Source organism: Periophthalmus magnuspinnatus, chromosome 18 (genome assembly GCF_009829125.3).
Source record: "Periophthalmus magnuspinnatus isolate fPerMag1 chromosome 18, fPerMag1.2.pri, whole genome shotgun sequence".
Taxonomy (NCBI): Eukaryota; Metazoa; Chordata; class Actinopteri; order Gobiiformes; family Gobiidae; genus Periophthalmus; species Periophthalmus magnuspinnatus.
The window spans coordinates 19328288-19346266 of NC_047143.1; the positions used below are offsets into that span (position 1 = coordinate 19328288).

At 39.5% G+C, this 17979-nt stretch overlaps 2 protein-coding genes across 4 annotated transcripts; one reads left to right on the forward strand and one right to left on the reverse strand.

Moving 5' to 3' along the window:
• Positions 1-1609: 1609 nt before the first annotated feature.
• Positions 1610-10672, forward strand: mtmr1a (myotubularin related protein 1a). 3 transcript variants are annotated; one of them, XM_055229273.1, is made up of 19 exons: positions 1624-1984; positions 2974-3076; positions 3161-3184; positions 3890-3913; positions 4898-4985; positions 5061-5155; positions 5238-5345; positions 5454-5552; positions 5626-5709; positions 5838-5987; positions 6417-6605; positions 7070-7255; positions 7477-7635; positions 7873-7920; positions 8019-8111; positions 8195-8308; positions 8379-8422; positions 8494-8626; positions 9320-10671. In XM_055229273.1, exons 1-19 carry the CDS (start codon positions 1875-1877, stop codon positions 9476-9478), a joined length of 2010 nt encoding a protein of 669 aa, XP_055085248.1. In that variant the 5' UTR covers positions 1624-1874; the 3' UTR covers positions 9479-10671. The 3 variants fall into 3 exon arrangements, with proteins under 3 accessions (XP_055085249.1, XP_033840020.1, XP_055085248.1); XM_055229274.1 differs by lacking the exon at positions 3161-3184 and having other exon boundaries at positions 1610-1984; positions 9320-10672; XM_033984129.2 differs by lacking the exons at positions 3161-3184; positions 3890-3913 and having other exon boundaries at positions 1610-1984.
• Positions 10673-13786: 3114 nt separating this feature from the next.
• On the reverse strand, positions 13787-17804 carry cd99l2 (CD99 molecule-like 2). Its single transcript, XM_055228896.1, has 9 exons — positions 17801-17804; positions 17693-17758; positions 16926-17024; positions 16443-16523; positions 15754-15822; positions 15615-15665; positions 15431-15550; positions 14801-14866; positions 13787-14309 (listed from the first exon to the last, which is right to left on the reverse strand). The coding sequence occupies exons 1-9, from the start codon at positions 17802-17804 to the stop codon at positions 14248-14250; spliced, it is 618 nt and encodes a 205-aa protein (XP_055084871.1). The 3' UTR covers positions 13787-14247.
• Positions 17805-17979: the final 175 nt, after the last annotated feature.

Below are 17979 nucleotides of genomic sequence, written 5' to 3' on the forward strand. Positions count from 1 at the left end.
GGGCATGTGCTGTTGTGCAGCTCAGAGATTTGAGCTGCAGCACTTATACAGAGCATTGATCATTTATCGCCTGCTTAAAGCAATATTGTCTTGCTCTAAGAGGCTACCATCTCCTCAGTCTATTCTGAAACATGACTTGTTCGTTTGCCTTTTAGTGCAGAATGTCATTCTACAAACCAGTCCTGTGACCAGTGTTTAGTGTCTGATCTTATATAGATTTGAGGGAAAAAGAGACAGCAGCATAAAGCAGTGTGAGTGCATAAGGCAAATACAGATAAAAATCTATTTTTGTTATTTTTTACTTTGTACAAACAGTTTGTTGTAATTACCTCAATCAAAACCTATTTTACTGTCTAAAGGTCTAATGTTGTAAAAATACAATTATTTTATGTAGTATAAAATTCTACAGTTTTATAAGAGGAAAATAATGTTGGCTCAGAAAATGTTGATTAATTGTGGATTTTGTTTGCTTCATTGGTTTAGTCTTCTAATGTTTTTGAAGGGCATTTTGGGTTTTTACTCACTAACCCCTAGTGACAAGACAGGAGCCCTTTGCTTTGCCTGTCTCAGAAGTGTAAGTTCTCTGGTAAAAAGCTGCCCAAGCTCACTTTGGCATAAAGCTAATCAACTTGAGAATGATTATTTTCATTTCAACTTTGAGTATTGTAGAGAATCCTTGTTCTGTAACATCCTACTTTTTAACAAATACAGGTAAAATGTCTGTCAGGGCTTTTGGTATCACTAAGGGAACATGTCCTAGATGTCCTGTCAGAAATCATTTTAATTGTGTTTCTTATAATCGTGTTATATTCTCCACTGTTGATGGATGGGCTCTGTTTGTAAATAATACTGATTAAATTAATTTAAGAATGTGTCTTCCATCGTTATTTGGATTTTATTGTCTACGATTAGATTTGCATGGCCTGTATGATGACTGTTTAAAGTTTGTTTAAAGCACATGTGTAAAACTCGAGGCCCGTGGGCTAAATGTGGCCCTCCACATCATTTTATGTGGCCCTCGACAGGGTAAATTAAAAGGTATGATGGTCTTAAAATGTCATTTTATCAGGAGACACACAGTTACACAGACTTTTTTTTTACATCTTTGCAAATGCATATCTAATATTTGTAACTTGAAGTAATACATGCATAAATAGTTAATTAACCATTTTAAAAGGTAGTTCCATTTATTTTACATCTGGCCCTTTGATGGCAGCTGTTTTGCTGATGTGGCCCTCGTGAAAATGTGTTTGGCACCCCTGGTTTAAAGGAAACATGATTTATGTAGCCAGTACATAATGTGTTAATTCATTTTGATGTAATTGTAATGAGACCTGAAGGCTTCATACTCTCTATTTTAAACTATAGCAAATGTCTTTCATTGCGTTTCTAGGCTAGATAAACAGTGGATTTGGCCCATAAGCTTGAGGCGTGTGCTGAGAGTAAACTAGGCCAGGGCGATGTCTGGGCGCTAATGCATGTAGCAGCCTCTGTCTGTGTCTACAGTTCTCTGCACTCTGTGGTCTGTGTGTATCGCTGTCTGCACGCGCAGCTCCACACAGCTCTGCCAGATGTTTACGTGCACGCGCGGTGGTACTGTCACGCGCCTGCAGAGGGGCGGGGCTTGTGAAGAAGAGGCGCTTTGAGGTAAAAGCCAACATGACCGTGTACTCAAAATGACAGGAAACGAGAGAACCCTGCCCATCAGCCCGCTGCTGCTGCTGTAAACTATTGACATGTCTCCTCCGTGACATTTACCAGTGAACACTGAAAACGGAAATCTCTACGAGGGCTCGGCTCCAGCACATCCTCCTTCATATCAGCGGAACTCGGCTGCATCCGCCCGGTGACCTACAGAGAACCGTGCCGTGGAGATGGAGAAACAGATTGGAGCCGGGGCCGGGCCTGCAGACGGAGCGGGGCCTAACAGAAAGCCCAGGGCTCCGGGGACAGGCGGATCTACCAACGGTGACACTCTGGACAGGTGAGTGACAAGTGTTAGCGGCTTCCACGATTGCTATATCTCTTTGCTTATCTGTAATGTCTGTATCAAGAAATTGTATTTTTAATAATATAACTATTTGAACCTAATACCGGCCATTTTAAAGAACTTTTTTTTTTTAAGCGTAAGATTGGTAGTTTGAAACAACTTGAGTTAACTAAACTACTTCCGGCGTATGCAAATAAAAATATTTTATTAATTTATTAATTTGTTTCAGAGACAGTTTCTGTAAATATGCAAGAAATTGCCAGGAAGGGTATTTTTCATTTGGCAAATGTTAATGTCGGCCTAAAAACAAAAAAGTATAAAATGTTACGATATACCATAAGCAAGTATTTATACTATTTACAAGACAAGACACAGACACGTCAATCAACCAAGAACAGTCCAACAGAGACACATCATAGACAATTACACATGCACAGCAGACACACATTAAAGAAGAATTGCATAGCAATTACGCAGCATATGGCAGATGCTACGATACATTAGCAATAGCGAGCTAACAGTTAGCATTAGCTAACAACAATCCCATCAAACGGGCTTCTGCAGTGTTTCACGAACACCTCATCGAACTACTTAAATAAGACAAGAACAGTAGGTTGTATAAGGTTCATCTTTGTTAAGTCTACCTCAAGCCAAAAGGTTAAGTAAGAGATGTAGCACATCTGTTAGGAGGTCTGAGCTCTGTTACAGCAGACACATAATGAAATGAGCTTTTATTTATGCATCGTTGTTGTGGAGACTACAACATTTCCTTAAAAAAAAACCCATCGAAACAATGGATTATATGAAATTGCTGAAACTACTTAAACTGTGAGCTCCAATATGAACTAGTATGTATTGAATTAAAAAGTTGACTCACTTTTATTTCAATTATAGATTTATAATATACAGAATGTTCTCATTTTCTACAATATTTACTCTGAATATGTTGTTTTAGCTGTGGTCTCTCTCTCTCCTCTGCTCAGTCCCACAGGGTCCCATGTGGAGTGGTGCAAGCAGCTCATCGCAGCCACTCTCACCAGTCAGATCTCCAGTGTGGCCCCTTCAGACCCAAACCGAGAGAACAGAGTATGTATCCAGGACACCACAGTACCCACAGTCCCTCAGAGTGGCACTAGCCCTCCTCACAGCCCTATGTTCTCTTACTGTTAGGTAGGAAGACGACCGGACTGGTTGGTAAGGGTGCCACGTGTGCTGTATGTTGCCACAGCTTTTTATTTGTTTGTGTGTGGCTGGATTTTACTGCAGTTTAAAGATCTGCTGGAGGTTTTTGCTTATGACAGCTTTTTAAAGTTGTCTTGTATGTATGTAAGCAGGTGTACTACTTTTACAATAATATGTGTGTTCAGAAACCCATTTTAATATGGAATGGAATATGGAGTTTTGAGTTTTATTTTTAGACTATGACATTTTTTTTAGAAACCATAAAGTAGCAACTCATAAAACACTACATGTAGTATTGTGCTGTATATGAGATTTAGAGCGACTGTTACTAAGGAAATATGCAAACTAGAAGGAGAATGACCTTGGAATAGAGAGTGTAAGGGCTAAGTACTAAAACCCTACAGAAGTAGCAGAAATTAATGACAAATAACTTAATCAGAAAAGCTGGTCACTGCACTTCATCTCTGCTCAGACAGTTCACCTGCTTTATTATGTCCAGATCCTAACAGATTGATCTTGCTCCAAGTTCTTTATGCCCTTAAGCCCAGATGAACACTTTGTATCTGTCCTGCATTGGCAAATTAGAATAATACAGTGCAGCTTGCAGCATAAGTACAGCTTGTCACCACACTGCTCTAGGGGCTCAGTCTACAGTGGCTTCAGCAGTGTGTGAAATGTGTAACTGTGTGTAATAATTCAGGCTTGTTTGACCCTTAGGTCTCCAAGAGGTTCCCACACAGGGTAAGAACGTCATAAGGAGCTGTCATGAGGTTTAATGCTTTTTATAGGTGAATGAGCACAGTTCTGCACAGTATTTTAAGCACTATGTCTCTCCAGTTCAGCGGCCTGCTTCATCTATTGTAGTCTTTCACACTTTCCTTTAGTATGATGCTGTATAAATTGACTTTATGTATATAGTCATTGCTGTTCGCTGAATTTGACCTCTCGTGGTCCTATCCCCTTGTTCCTCCTTTTCCATGCTGGCCTATTGCAGCAGGACTCTCTAGAGGAAGAGGGGCTCAGTCACCATGGCGACAGTGACTCTGAGCTTCCCCCTGATGCTTCGGCAAGTCTCAGTGTCTGTCCCTGTCCTGCATGTCTGTGCTGCACCAGCCTGTACACTGTCCTCCATCTATTCTCTGTGAATAAATTGTATTGTCTCTGCAAAGTATGGCATTGTCTATCAAAATACTTGATCTTTTTGTATATGTATATTCCTGTTGTACATTCATCCATTATTGTAAATTAGACTGAAATCATGAAGGTAAGACCTCCTTTAATAATTTAGGATACAATCTATTGCTTTTTCCCAATGAAATTTTGACAAAAATGTACTTTCTTTTGTTCTTTTTTAATATAGACAATATCACTTGTTATAGAATAAATATTACTCTGCAGGTTTCTTATATCCATATTTTCAATTGGGATTTTTGCAACTTTTTGTTAGGGTTTGGGTTATAATTCAAAATGTTCATATCTTCAGTGGTGTATCTGCATTTCATACAGGACTGAAGGGTCAGTGGAGTTCCCATTATGTTGTTGTGAAAAATATTAATAGAGTTGCATGTACTTTGCACGTTGTTGCCACGATTGAAAGATGATGTTTTGTGTGCAAGTATCATGTCTTCTCCCTAACTGGTATTTCCTTAAAACTCCTGATTGCTTTCACAGGCTCTGTTCTTCCAGTGCTCCTAAAATCTAAATTGTCTGTTTTTTTCTGTGCAGAACCTTCCTGTGTTGAGGTACGGGGCACAGCTCAAAATGTCCCAGAACCAGGTCCCTCTGCTGCCAGGAGAGAACATCCACGTCACAGGTGTATATCCAGTAGTGTTTAACAGTTATGTATTTGTATGTATTGTGAACTTAATGGTATTTCTCTTAATTCCAGTCAAGGATGTGATGTACATTTGTCCGTTCAGTGGGTTGGTGAATGGGACTCTGACTATCACGGACTACAAGCTGTACTTCAGTGGTCTGGAACGAGTAGGCTACTTAAACTACATTATTAGCTTGTTTGTATCACATTATAATTAAAATGACTTATTCAAACCCTTTTCAATCCTAGGAAACTCCTTTTATTCTTGACGTGAATCTTGGTGCCATTAGTCGACTAGAAACCATCAGTGTTCCTAACCAAGGAGAGAACACCAAAGGCCTAGAATTGGTCTGCAAGGTATTACATGAAAAACTATTCTACATTTAGTTCTACCAATAATGTCATGATGATAAATGTACTAAAACTGCTAAATACCCTAATTTATTGGCATGCTATTTTTCACAGGACATGAGGAGTCCCAGGTTTGCCTATAAAACAGAAGAGAACCATCCTGATGTAGTGAAGGTCCTCTCCCAATATGCCTACCCTCTCTCCAACAGCCTGGTCAGCTTTAGTATGTTTTGACCTGATAATGTCCACTCTGATGGTTGATTATAATAAATTGATTCTGTTCCAGACCCTGTTTGCATTCCTCTACAAGGAGCAGTTTCCTGTGGACGGGTGGAAGGTCTATGATGCAACAGTGGAGTATAGACGACAGGTAAAAATAATAAAAACTAATATCCCATAGTCTAAAGTAACATATATGGCACTGAAAGTTCATGCCAAAATTCTACACTAATAATGTCATAATGTACATATAACAGGCGGAGTTGTTGTTCTTGTCAGGGCTTGCCGAACGAGAGCTGGACCATCAGTAAGATCAACAGTAGTTATGAGCTGTGCGACACTTACCCCTCCATCCTGGTTATCCCCACCAATATCTCAGACGAAGACATCAGACGAGTTGCTCTGTTCAGAGCCAAGCACCGCATACCAGTCAGTGCTTTTACTATAAACTCCTTACACCTATTCAATTAAACATCTGACTAGTACAAGCAAACAATATTCAAACTCAAATGATAAAACAAGGTGGATCACTTCTCCACACATCTGACCTGTTATTTGGCCTAGTGGTGTGTGCTTGTCTCCTTGGAGATATTGAAGTTTAATGTCATAGTGTGGAACATTTTAGGGAACGGTGTCTCCTTAGAGATACCGTTCCCAACTAGGACCCTGGCTTCACCAGAAAAGTTGCATAGTGTACCTTTTTAAAAAAAAATTCCACTAATGCATTATTTTAAACATGGAGATATCCAAATTTAAACATTTTCCAGATTTTGTGGACAATAAAGACATTGTGGTTTTAAAATGTTAAATGTTCATATGTGTTATTGTTTCCCAGTTAACCTGCTTTTATCTGTACAGGTGTTGTCATGGATCCACCCGGAGACCCAGGCCACTATTGTGCGCTGCAGCCAGCCCCTTGTGGGCCCTTCAGACCGCCGCTGTAAAGAGGACGAGCGCTTCCTCCAGATCATCATGGATGCCAATGCCCAGTCTCACAAACTCACTGTGTTTGACGCCCGCCAGAGCAGTGTGGCAGACACCAACAAGGTCATTTAATGTTCCTATTAATCAGATTTAACATCAATCAATGTCATAATTTCAGGTAAATGATGAGTCATGATAACTTTATTCAAGACTGACTGTTTATGAAATGTCAAAACTTCTGATCCAGAGATGTTGACCTTATCATGCAATGCTTAGTCTTTTCAGCTGACAACAACGGCAATCATATCTTTAGGGTTGAATAATGGAAACGGTTTTGAGACTATGAAGAAAATATTTCTTAGTTCATTTGTAACACTGAAGATTTTCATATTTTGTGTAAATTTTTGTTTCATAGATAGGTCCAGAAATTTGAGATATTAACTATATACCAGATAAACAAATCTCCCATTTAATAGTTAAACAGCATATTCCTATCATAGTACCAGCTCCATTACTACTACAGGCATTCTAGAATATTGAGACGTGAACTCTGCCTATATTCTTTCTCATGACACCTCCCGCCGCAGGCTAAAGATGGCGGCTATGAGAGTGAGAGTTTCTACACAAACGTGGATCTGAACTTCCTTGAAATCCCCAACATCCACGTGATGCGGGAGTCTCTTAGGAAAGTGAAGGATGTCGTGTATCCCACCATAGACGAGGCCCACTGGCATTCAGCCATCGACCAGACCCACTGGCTGGAATATATTAAGGTACTGACATCTGCTGGTGAAAGTGAAAATTACATTCACGCTATTTTTGAAGGAGCAAAGACCTAAGAATAATTTTCAAATAGAAATATGTAAAGCCTATAATTTACTATTTTAGTAATTTGCGTATTCTATCATTGTAACTTATTCAGCAGCTTGAGTTAGTCTTATTTAGTGTCAGTGTATAATGTGTATAATGTAGTGTAATCTCTGTACATCCTTAGCTGTTACTGGCTGGAGCGGTAAAGGTGGCTGATAAGCTGGAGTCAGGGAAGACTTCTGTGGTGGTGCACTGCAGTGACGGCTGGGACCGCACCTCTCAGCTTACCTCTCTGGCCATGCTCATGTTGGACAGCCACTACCGCACCATACAGGGTTTCCAGGTCAGGCTACATCATGAGGATTTTAAATACAATATCATTTGTCACAAAAACACCACCCACAGCCACATTGCATCTAAATTTGTCTACCTTAGCAATGAAACTCCAAAGGAGATATGCATAAACTGGTCAAATAACAGAACTATCCCATTCTTTATCATTGATATTAATCTTTGCCCATTTGTGTTTGTAATTTTATAAACACATCATAATAATGAAGTGATGGTTGAATTTCTGCAGGTTTTAGTGGAAAAAGAGTGGATCAGTTTTGGACATAAATTTTCTTCTGTAAGTATCAACAGTGTTTTTGGTTTTTTTTGTTTTGTTTTTTTTCCATATAACATAAAACACAACCAGGAGTATTGAATTCAGTTGTTGCGTTGCAGCGTGTTGGTCATGGAGAAGACAATCACTCCAGCTCTGAGCGCTCTCCTCTCTTTGTTCAATTCATAGACTGTGTTTGGCAGATGACTCGACAGGTGAGAGATTTTACTTACATTTGAAAGTATATTTTATTTAGTCAGTTTTAAAACCACCATGTTTCGGTGCCATGTGACTACAGTTCCCAGCAGCCTTTGAGTTTAATGAGCTGTTCCTGATCACGGTGCTGGACCATTTGTACAGCTGTCTGTTTGGGACGTTCCTCTACAACAGTGAACAGGAGAGGACAGCCCAGGTTTGTGCTAAATATAATATAAGTTTATATGACACCTGCTTTAATTTGTTTGTTCTACTGTTGTGTTTAGGAAGTCCAGAGTAAGACCATCTCTCTGTGGTCCTACATTAACAGGTAAAATGCACATATTAAATAAAAAAAATATGTTGTGCCTGTATCTGACCAGTGCATGCCTTCCTCCTTAGCCAACCGGAGGACTTCACAAACCCCTTCTTTGTGGACTATGAGCACCATGTTCTGTATCCGCTGGTGTCATCCAGACATCTAGAGCTGTGGACAGGATACTACGCCCGCTGGAACCCCCGCATGAGGCCACAGGTCAACATTAAATTCCTTTCTTTACATTGCTTATTGGTTTGCAGTGAAATTGCACATTATCTTGTTTAAAGGTGCACTATGTAATTTTTCTCGTGGAGAATTTGCCACAAATCAAATAAGCAATTAAAATACCTATAATTGAAGAAATGGAAAATCGATAAGTTTAATGCCATACTGGGAAAAATTCCTGAAAAAATGGTAATGTCTCCATGGAGACAAACCAAACCAGAAAGGTTACGCAGTGCACATTTAAGTGTAGACCAGACCAGTATAGTGTGGATTAAAACTGGTGCCATGCATCAGTTTTATTTCATCCCTCCTGACCACTAGGGGACGATGCTGAAAACTCTGAATATTCCCTTTGGCACATGCACAAGGAACATTTTGTACTTTCAGCACTGCCCTCTGGTGGTCATCCAGGATTCATAGAACCGTAGTTAATACACAACATTCATGTAAAATTATTAACTCTTTAATAGTTCGTCCCTCACAGTCAGGGAATTGGACAATTGAAAAGTGTGCATACCTGCTAGCTGTTTTATAAGATAAGAGGTGAATGGCCAATCATACTGGATACCTAACATCTTTAAACTGAAATGTACAATATTTTAGGTCATAGTGCAGTAAGTACTTGGCATGCACCTAGGCTTTTGTGCTATTTCATGTTACCTGACAGTGTTGTTCTGTGTCCAGGTTCCAGTACACCAGACCCTAAAGGAACTGCTTTTTGTGCGGGCTGAGCTGCAGAAACGCCTGGAGGAGCTGCAGAAGGAGGCTGCCTCTCACTCCCTGCCCTCCTCCACAGAGCACTCTCCCTCACACCCCGGGACTCCCCTCCATTCCGCTGTGTGACTCCCAACCACATGCCTGCACTCTTCCTCGCACCCCAGGACACCCCCTGAACTCTGCTGTCTCACACCCACCCCCAGCCATCGCACACTGGGAACAGACTACGCACCTAATGGTGTAATGAACACCTTCCCAGATAAAATGCAGTGTGTTGAAACAAGAAGTACTAGACTGGGGAGGCCCTTGCGACACCTTTCCTAAGGCATAACGTCAGTATTTTGAGTAGTTTTATATTGTAGTATTTATTTGAACGTTCACTTGATGTATTTTTAGTTATATTAAATGGCATTTTTAGACACATTGTTCTTTAATGAATTAAAACCTATACATAAAGTCAAAACTACCTGCTACTAATCTGAGAACTATTAGAACATGGGTATGTTGTGTTTCAAGTTGGCTGTTCTGAACTTTTCTGACAGCAACATTTGTCCTAGGCTTTAAATTTTCTCCTGACAGCCATGACCAGGTCAAAATACTGAGGGACATTGTGACTGTTTTAGGTAAAATACATTGTTAGGGATACTGTAATGCTCACATACTGTATGATTGTATTTATTTATTATTTTAAATATGCATTTTGTTGTATCATTGTGCATTTTCATTTGAAAAGCTTAATTGAATATGGAAAGTTGAAAATTTGTGCCATAAATGTTCATATTGACACTGTTTACATACAACATAAGCATTTTAAACCTGTCTGCCTGGAACATTAATGGATTATGAGTAATCTGTATAGACATTCACAATAATCTACAATATGATCACACCTACACATGTTGTTGACCTTGCATTGAATTTTCATATCTAACGTTCATCTTAAAACAGCCAAGGTATTGTGTAATAACTATGTGATAAAGTTATACTGATGTTGCATAGTTGTATGAAGAAGCAGACGCATCCATTACTTTTAAAGATATTGTTTACACAGCTACGTCATGGCCGCGTTCACACAACATCAAGAAGTGCCCCATTCTTACTGTAGACTTTAATGATTGGTTTGCTCATGGCAATAATGTTGCATTACTGTAGTGGTCTGCTCCTATAGGCATCAACAAACTTGTAGCGCAGAACACTTAAGAGTGTGAGCCAATGTGAGCATACTTGTTTTTTTTTTAAAATATTACTTTTATTTTACAATACAAGCCATACAAACTTCTGACATTCCACCTTTAAACAATAAACACTGAAAGACTGAGGTTTCTGTTTTTTATTATTTTTTTCAGGAGTACCAATGAGTTGTAACATACTGCCAAAGAGCTATTGTAATAAGAGAAAAGCAGATTGTTCACAATTACACTTAGAGCGTAACCACTGGCCAACATTCAGTTGTCAAAGAGACACAGAGGCTACCACTGTCTAGCTACAATAGTAAATGTTGAATGTAGAGAAAGCATGCATCAAAAAGAATGTACATAGGAGTATTGCAGTATTCTGGTGTAGTGTGGATTTGCTTGTAAGGTATAGTAGAGCCCTCAGCTAATGTTTGTGGGAAAGACAGAGCTACAGGTTTTGTGAATGAAAGGGTTTAGTGGCTGTGCAGGACCAGGCACTACAGTGGGTAATGGGCCCTACTGGAGGGCCTGGGTCATGTGACTCGGGTACAATGCACAGCAGACAGGGTAATCACAAAGTGTTTTACAAAAGAGTTGTTAAGTCACTCCTATGGCAACAGGTTAGTCAAGGAAGAGAAAGTGTCCTTTCTCAGGAGTACATTTAGCCTGAACAGCCATGGAGTAGGGTCAGCACACAGTGTTAGTGATATGAGATAAGGCAGTGAGGAGTCACATACAGTTACTGTGTTCAACTTTATGACTTAAACAGTCCATATACACTTGGCACAGGCAGCAGTGCCAGGTCGATGTGGTGAAGATGTGGTTAGAAAAGTTTTACAGTTATAAAGTGACATTCATGCTGTCAATCCTATCAGACCTTTTGTGAGGATATGACAAAGACAATTTTAGGTGCAAAGAGAACGCTATACATAGATCAACTGGTGCAGTTTTTGCAATGCAGTTTTGACCATTTTATTTGATACACTCCAATCCTTCATCTTTGGTGAAGATCTGTTGCTACAGTTATTCTCCTTCACATATTCTATACATTCAGTAAACTGACAGTTGTGCTGTCAGTTTTGATGTCCATTTAGATCAGCAGCCACTTGGTATGTCCCTCCTGAGGACTGGGGGCTGCTCTGAGCTGTCTGATGCAGGAGCGAGGAGGGACTGCTGTGTCCAGTGAGACAAGACACAATACAGGACCACTGCCTTCATAGATATAACATAGGCGCCTGCCATCCCTCATGTCACATTTCAGAAAAGAAATCGCTTGATATAAATTGCATCTTCTTTCAAGAAAAATACCAATTCCTGCATTATGTCTAGAAAGTATTTTGGAGAAGGTGCTTGGTCAGATTAATTGTCTTGATTAAAGATACTTGCTAAACAGTTTGCTCCACTCATCTTCACAAACACTACAAAACATTCGTGTAAGCCGAGGCACAGTCCTACTGCTGTGTCCGAGGGGATACCAAATACAAAAGGTATTTGGCACACAGACATTAAAGGCTTCACTAGTTTGTCCCATCATAGAGGCACAGAGCCAAACTCAGATATGTATAGACCCCCCACCCACTGTATCATCCACACTCACACTTAGCCCAGTAAAACTAAAGACTGACTCTGGTGCTTGCATGGCCCACTGGACAACCCAGTGTAATGAACAGTATACATATTTGCTGAGGACTTTATCATAAACTTAAACCTTGTATCCACAAACTAATCCAATCTGCTCTGTAATCTTCATCTGGCTCTCCTCTCCCCCACTTTCTTACAGGCCACCGGAGTCTACAACGCTACTGCAGAAATCTACTGCTCCAGCCCCTACATGCAAGCTCCAGTACGACCAGAAAGCTGAATTTACAAAAATGTCTGCTCAGCTACAGGCTAAGCTACAGGCCAAACCTGGCTATAAAGTGTAAAAAGACAAGAGGAAGAGTATAGCTCAAACACACTGACCACACAAAACTGCTCACTGAATATGTACAAGCCACAGCTACTCTCTACAGCACACAGACAAGTCCAGAAGCTAACTACTGCTAATGCCAGTAACAACTTTGTTTTTCTGTACAATTCTGCACCTCCCAACAACTGTCAACTAGCCTCACATGTCAACTATCTTGTGTCCATTCACTCGCTCTTTATATTAGCAAAACATTTAGAGGTGCACACTGTAGTAAGCAGTGGCACGGGGCACAGTGGGATTGTCTATTTGTGGCTATTGTACAATTATTGCCATTACAATTCAGGCAATTGCAATTCAAATGGGGGGGGGGGGGGGGTTAATAGCCACATAGTATTTGGCAAAAAAAAAAAATAATAATTTCCACTACCACAGGTTTAAAAGCTCTCAAGGAGTCAGTAAGCTTTTTTGTCAGCCATGGTCAAACAAAGAATTATTGTCATGTGGTCTTAGCTTTTACCACCACAGATTAGACAAAGTGACACTAGTTTCATTGTTCAATAGCTCAATTTAAATAGACGGCAGCAGAATAATTTTGCAGGCTTATCTGTAATGCTACATTAGGTAAAGTGACTACTGATTTCTTGTTATCATTCAGCCATAGTTGGAAACAATAGGGATTGTTTATTTTTTCCCAAAACCATCTTACAACTAATCTCCACGCAAAATTCCTTTTCTTATTATTATCAAAAACAGCAGTCTAAAAAACTAGAAAAAGATACAGGCCGTGAGTAGAGACAATTATCAGATGCCTTACAGTAGAAACAAGGCAACTGCATTATAAGATACACAACTAACATTACTATTATTATTATTATTATTATAATTATTATTAGCATTATTACATATGTGAAATATTGAGGAAAAAAATGGTAAAATGCCACACCTTCTTTACAGCTTTTCTCCATGTGTTTGAATAAGTGGCTCATGAGTTATTTACTAGGTATAAGGTACAATACAATCTTAAATGAATTCCATGTTATTTTTTAATATCTCCTTGTCATGGTTTTCCATGAAGCCAGATGTCCACTGCACAAGTTTTTTTGTCTCATAAGATTGTTGGATGTCACACAACACTAGCGGCGGAACTTAAGTTGTACGGCAACATAGACACACTGTGTGATGGGGCACATGGTCAGACAAAGTTTGTCTGACTGACTATCAGGCTCCAGTTCTGGCCAAATTGTGCAGTGGACAACTGGCTTAAAATTAAAAGAGAACCGTTTCCCAGACAATACCAACAACAAACAAACTAGATAACTGCCCTCACAAATGTCAATATTTTTTCCAGAGTTTTTCACATCTGAGTATTCCATGGATCCTAAACTGACTTGAAATAAAACTTCCACTTTCCTTTGCATGCTCCTTGTGTGCTATAACACGCTGCAAATGCCCCAGAAATCTGTTTGCTCTCATTTCTAATCACACGAGAAAACAAATCAAAGTTAAAACATTTCCTGCTGTACATGAGAACATTGCCTTCATAGTTCAAGGTTAGTAAAAACAAAAAGGAAAACTGATCTGCAGACTTACACAAGTCTGGAAAAATAATAAATAATTATGTACAAAAGCTAATGGCAAAGTTTGGTAAGAGTCGCAGCAGTAAAATAAAGTTAAAAAGTCACATTCAGAGCAGCGTATGCAGCATCTGGGGAGTGTGTGTGCTTGTGTGCTTGTCTGTGTACATGCATGTAGTATGTATGTGTATATGTATGTTTATGTGCGTGTGTGTTGTACAAGTCAAATGGAGGAGGTTACACAGCATTCTCTTCAGCTGGAGGTTCTGCGTTGGCTGACTCCAGGAGGGTCTTCTGGACTGTAGGGAGAACACATGTCAAAGAGAATATGAACACAAAACATATACAATAGTGCAATAGCAACAGGAATAAAACCAAGAGGCCTTTTGACCAGGGGTATCCAAACCCTTTTAATGAAGGCCACTTATTTCAGCATAGAAAATGCTGAAATGGCAGAACCATTGAGGGCCACAGACCGATGATCAGTACAGTAAATCAGATCAGATAGGTGCATATAACATACATTTGACTGGGCCATTACACCTTTATTACAGCTTGCATCTTTAATATGTGGTCTGTTTCTCATAAACATGCAGTCTATGGAGGTAACGATGATTTATAAAATTGTTAAATGATAATTTGGGATAATTCACCAGGAAGCCCAAGTCAGTCAGTTTGAACCCATCTGATTTTGACGTTTTATGAACATGATAACCAAGATTTCATGCACATGGCATTCATTATACTTTATAATACAATTATTAAACTCCCAATAGTGTAAATCACTTACCTTGTGGCTCTGTGGCCACCACAGCATCTGGGTTCTCAGACTTTACCATCTCTGCATTTAGACTCTCTGTAATAGACACAGTCCAGTGTTATAAACTCACCACGGGGCAAGATCACTCCTGCACCAAGCCTGTTTATGTACAATAAAGAGAAAGGACTCAATCGAAAACCTGATCATATTATTCAGGTGTGCTCTTGTCTGATTTAAAGAAAAGCCTTGTTTCAGAATGTGATTTTTTTTTGTAGCCAACACCAGACAGAAATCTCTATTAAAGCGTCGATAAATGTAGCAGGTCCCTGTGTGGTCAGTTAAAGCCCACTGATCTGCCCCAGGTGCAAAATGGAACTCTAATAGTGTCCCTCAGGTTTAAGATCTGATGTGCCAGTGTTTTTATTGTGTCACTCATGCTGCACTCACATGTTGATTCCATTTTCATTTCAGAATTTTAAAAAGTTTTCACATTATAGAACTTTTATTGGATTTTCCCTGGGTATGGGTTAAACATTTTAGCATAAATACAATTTGTTGTTTAAAATCAGCTCACAATATTTTTCTGAAATTATAAAAAAAATAAAAATTTTGGTACTGTAATTAAAAACACACTGACATTTCTAAATGACAAATCCTTACGCTGTATACTGAAGCAGAATTTCTTCTTCTGGTAGGAGACGTAGCTGCTGATGGCCCCCACCAATGCCATAGCAACCGCACTGACTATGCCAGCAATGGTGCCCACCTCAGCCGTGGTTTCTGTAACACACTACAGTCAAATACACACACATAGACTGAATCTACATATAGATATGCTATGTACCGGAGTTGTCGTCATACTGGTCGATGTGGCCTGGGTCACTGGGCCTGTTGCCTAGAACAACACAACCCCCCCCCCCCCTTGATTAGACAAACAGTAGATCCACTCACGACAGTTTTTGAGAGTTCATTATAATGTGTACCTTTGCCCTTGTCCGGTTTGTATGAGTCGTCGTTACCGACATTGTACAGGTCAGAGTCGGAGAATTCACCTGAGAATACATCAGTGACTTAAATTTTAAAAAGAGAATGAGCCAACTGAAAATGTGCTCCTGAAGTGACAATGTGCACAGAAAGCAATGAATGAACTTGATGCGGTTTACAAAAGCACTTTCACACCACAAACAAGCTGGTCTTTGGTTAGGTGGATCTCGAGGATCACCCAGAACCATATGCTAGTGGTTTGTGTGTGAGGTATGGAGTACAGGACAGACAGTGTGAGCCTGTCTTCCATGTCCTTGTGCTCTGCCAAAGCATTTGCCTCAATGTCTTGCAGGTTAACAATATTTCTTCAGAGAAACAAGGACATGAAAGTAACCTAGAAGACAATTTTAGCAACTTTTGTATTCCTTGGCTTGAAGGCATAATTATGACTGACTAATTAGTTAAACAAATAATCAAACACTTACTTGTGTAACACTGGGTATTACAAATAAGAGGAAAAGAGATGAAGCACAAGTCTATATATGGTCAACCTCAGGAAAAAAGCTTTATAAATAAGTTAATCTTGGGCAGCATTCAAGTACACACTTCTAATTTTCTGTATTCATATTTATATGTAGCAAAATCCTGTAACAATTGAGCCTGTATGACTCCTGACAGAGTCACCCACCTCCCGGCACCCTTTTCTTATCTTTTCCAGCAATGTCGTTGTTTGGGTCCAGGGCATCAGCGAGGTCAAAGTCATCAGCAGCTGGGATTGAGAATGTTTAGGAAGGTCAAGGGAAGAACAAATGAGGGAAAAAAATATTAGGAGCAAAATATCAAAAAAGGAAATGTCTGATGTGTTTAATATAATTTTGGTAAGCTGATTTGATTGTTATTTTTTCTGATTTACATTTGTTAGTGTTAGATGTAGCTTTGAATTTCTTCTCCAAACTGTGACTAGGCACACTTTATGGAGGGAGTAATGCAGCTAATGTTTACTGTTGAAAGGTTGTAAATACAACATTACAACAGCATAAAGGAGTGCATTGTTTAGTCTATAGTTTGTGTGGATGTTCTACATTGAGTTAGTATCATTAGGGCTAAACAGAAAAGCTAAGGCACATGCAGAGGGAGAGGGGAGGGTCCCAAGAGCACACTTGTCACTTACCTGGTTTGGGCTTTACTGGGGCCTTGGTGCTGGCGGGCGCCTTGGGGACGACTTTGGGTGGGGCTTTGGTGGTTGTGGTAGAGTCCTCCGGGGAAATGCCTACAAAAAGAAATGGCGCCATTAGACATTTACAGTACACAGTAGTCAGCATCAGTCCCTTAATTTGAATAGAAATCAAAATGTGGCCTTATGTAATTAATATGATCATGTAATTTTCTCAAACAAAGTACAGCTACATCCAAGGGTCAAAACTCACTAAACATACATCGCATGGCTTATGTAAAGTTGAATGTCTAAGTTTTATTTATGTCCACTCCATTGAAAGTCTTGAGTAATACTATTTAGTAAACTACACACATTCGAGAAATGGGTCTAGCTTGTGATGTTGCCATGGGTACAATGACAAAAAGTTCACACATTTGTCAGGGACCAGTGGCACCCAGACTTCCAACTCACTGACCTAATGTGTTCATCTATTTGTCTTACATACATTCATTTATTAAAAAAAAAAAAAAAATGTATGTATGTATGTGTGAGTGTGTATGTATGTATGTATGTATGTGTGGGGGTGTGTATGTGTGTAGGGGTGTGTGTGTGTGTGTATGTGTGTGTGGGGGTGTATGTGTGTGTGTATGTGTGTGTGTATGTATGTGTGTGTGTAGGGGTGTGTGGGGGTGTGTGTGTGTATGTGTGTATATGTGTATATGTGTGTATGTGTGTATGTATGTATGTATGTATGTATGTATGTTCTGCACTGTTACTCTTACCATCACTTGCTCCCCCAGCACCACCTGCTGGAGCTGCTGATGTTGCAGACTTTGCTGAAGGGGTCACTGTAAACAAAGAGGAGAATGGAGCTTAGAGCTTTTCTGTGCACATATAGTAATCAACCCTAAGTAACATCTGTACACTGCTTAAAAAAATTGAAAAAGATATTAATATTTATTTTTTGTTACTTAATAACTTCCTCTTATTGATTCTTGTTATCAGAACAAAAAATAATAACATGGATATGATACAGAAGATATGTAAACATCAACAACTGCAGTTCTAT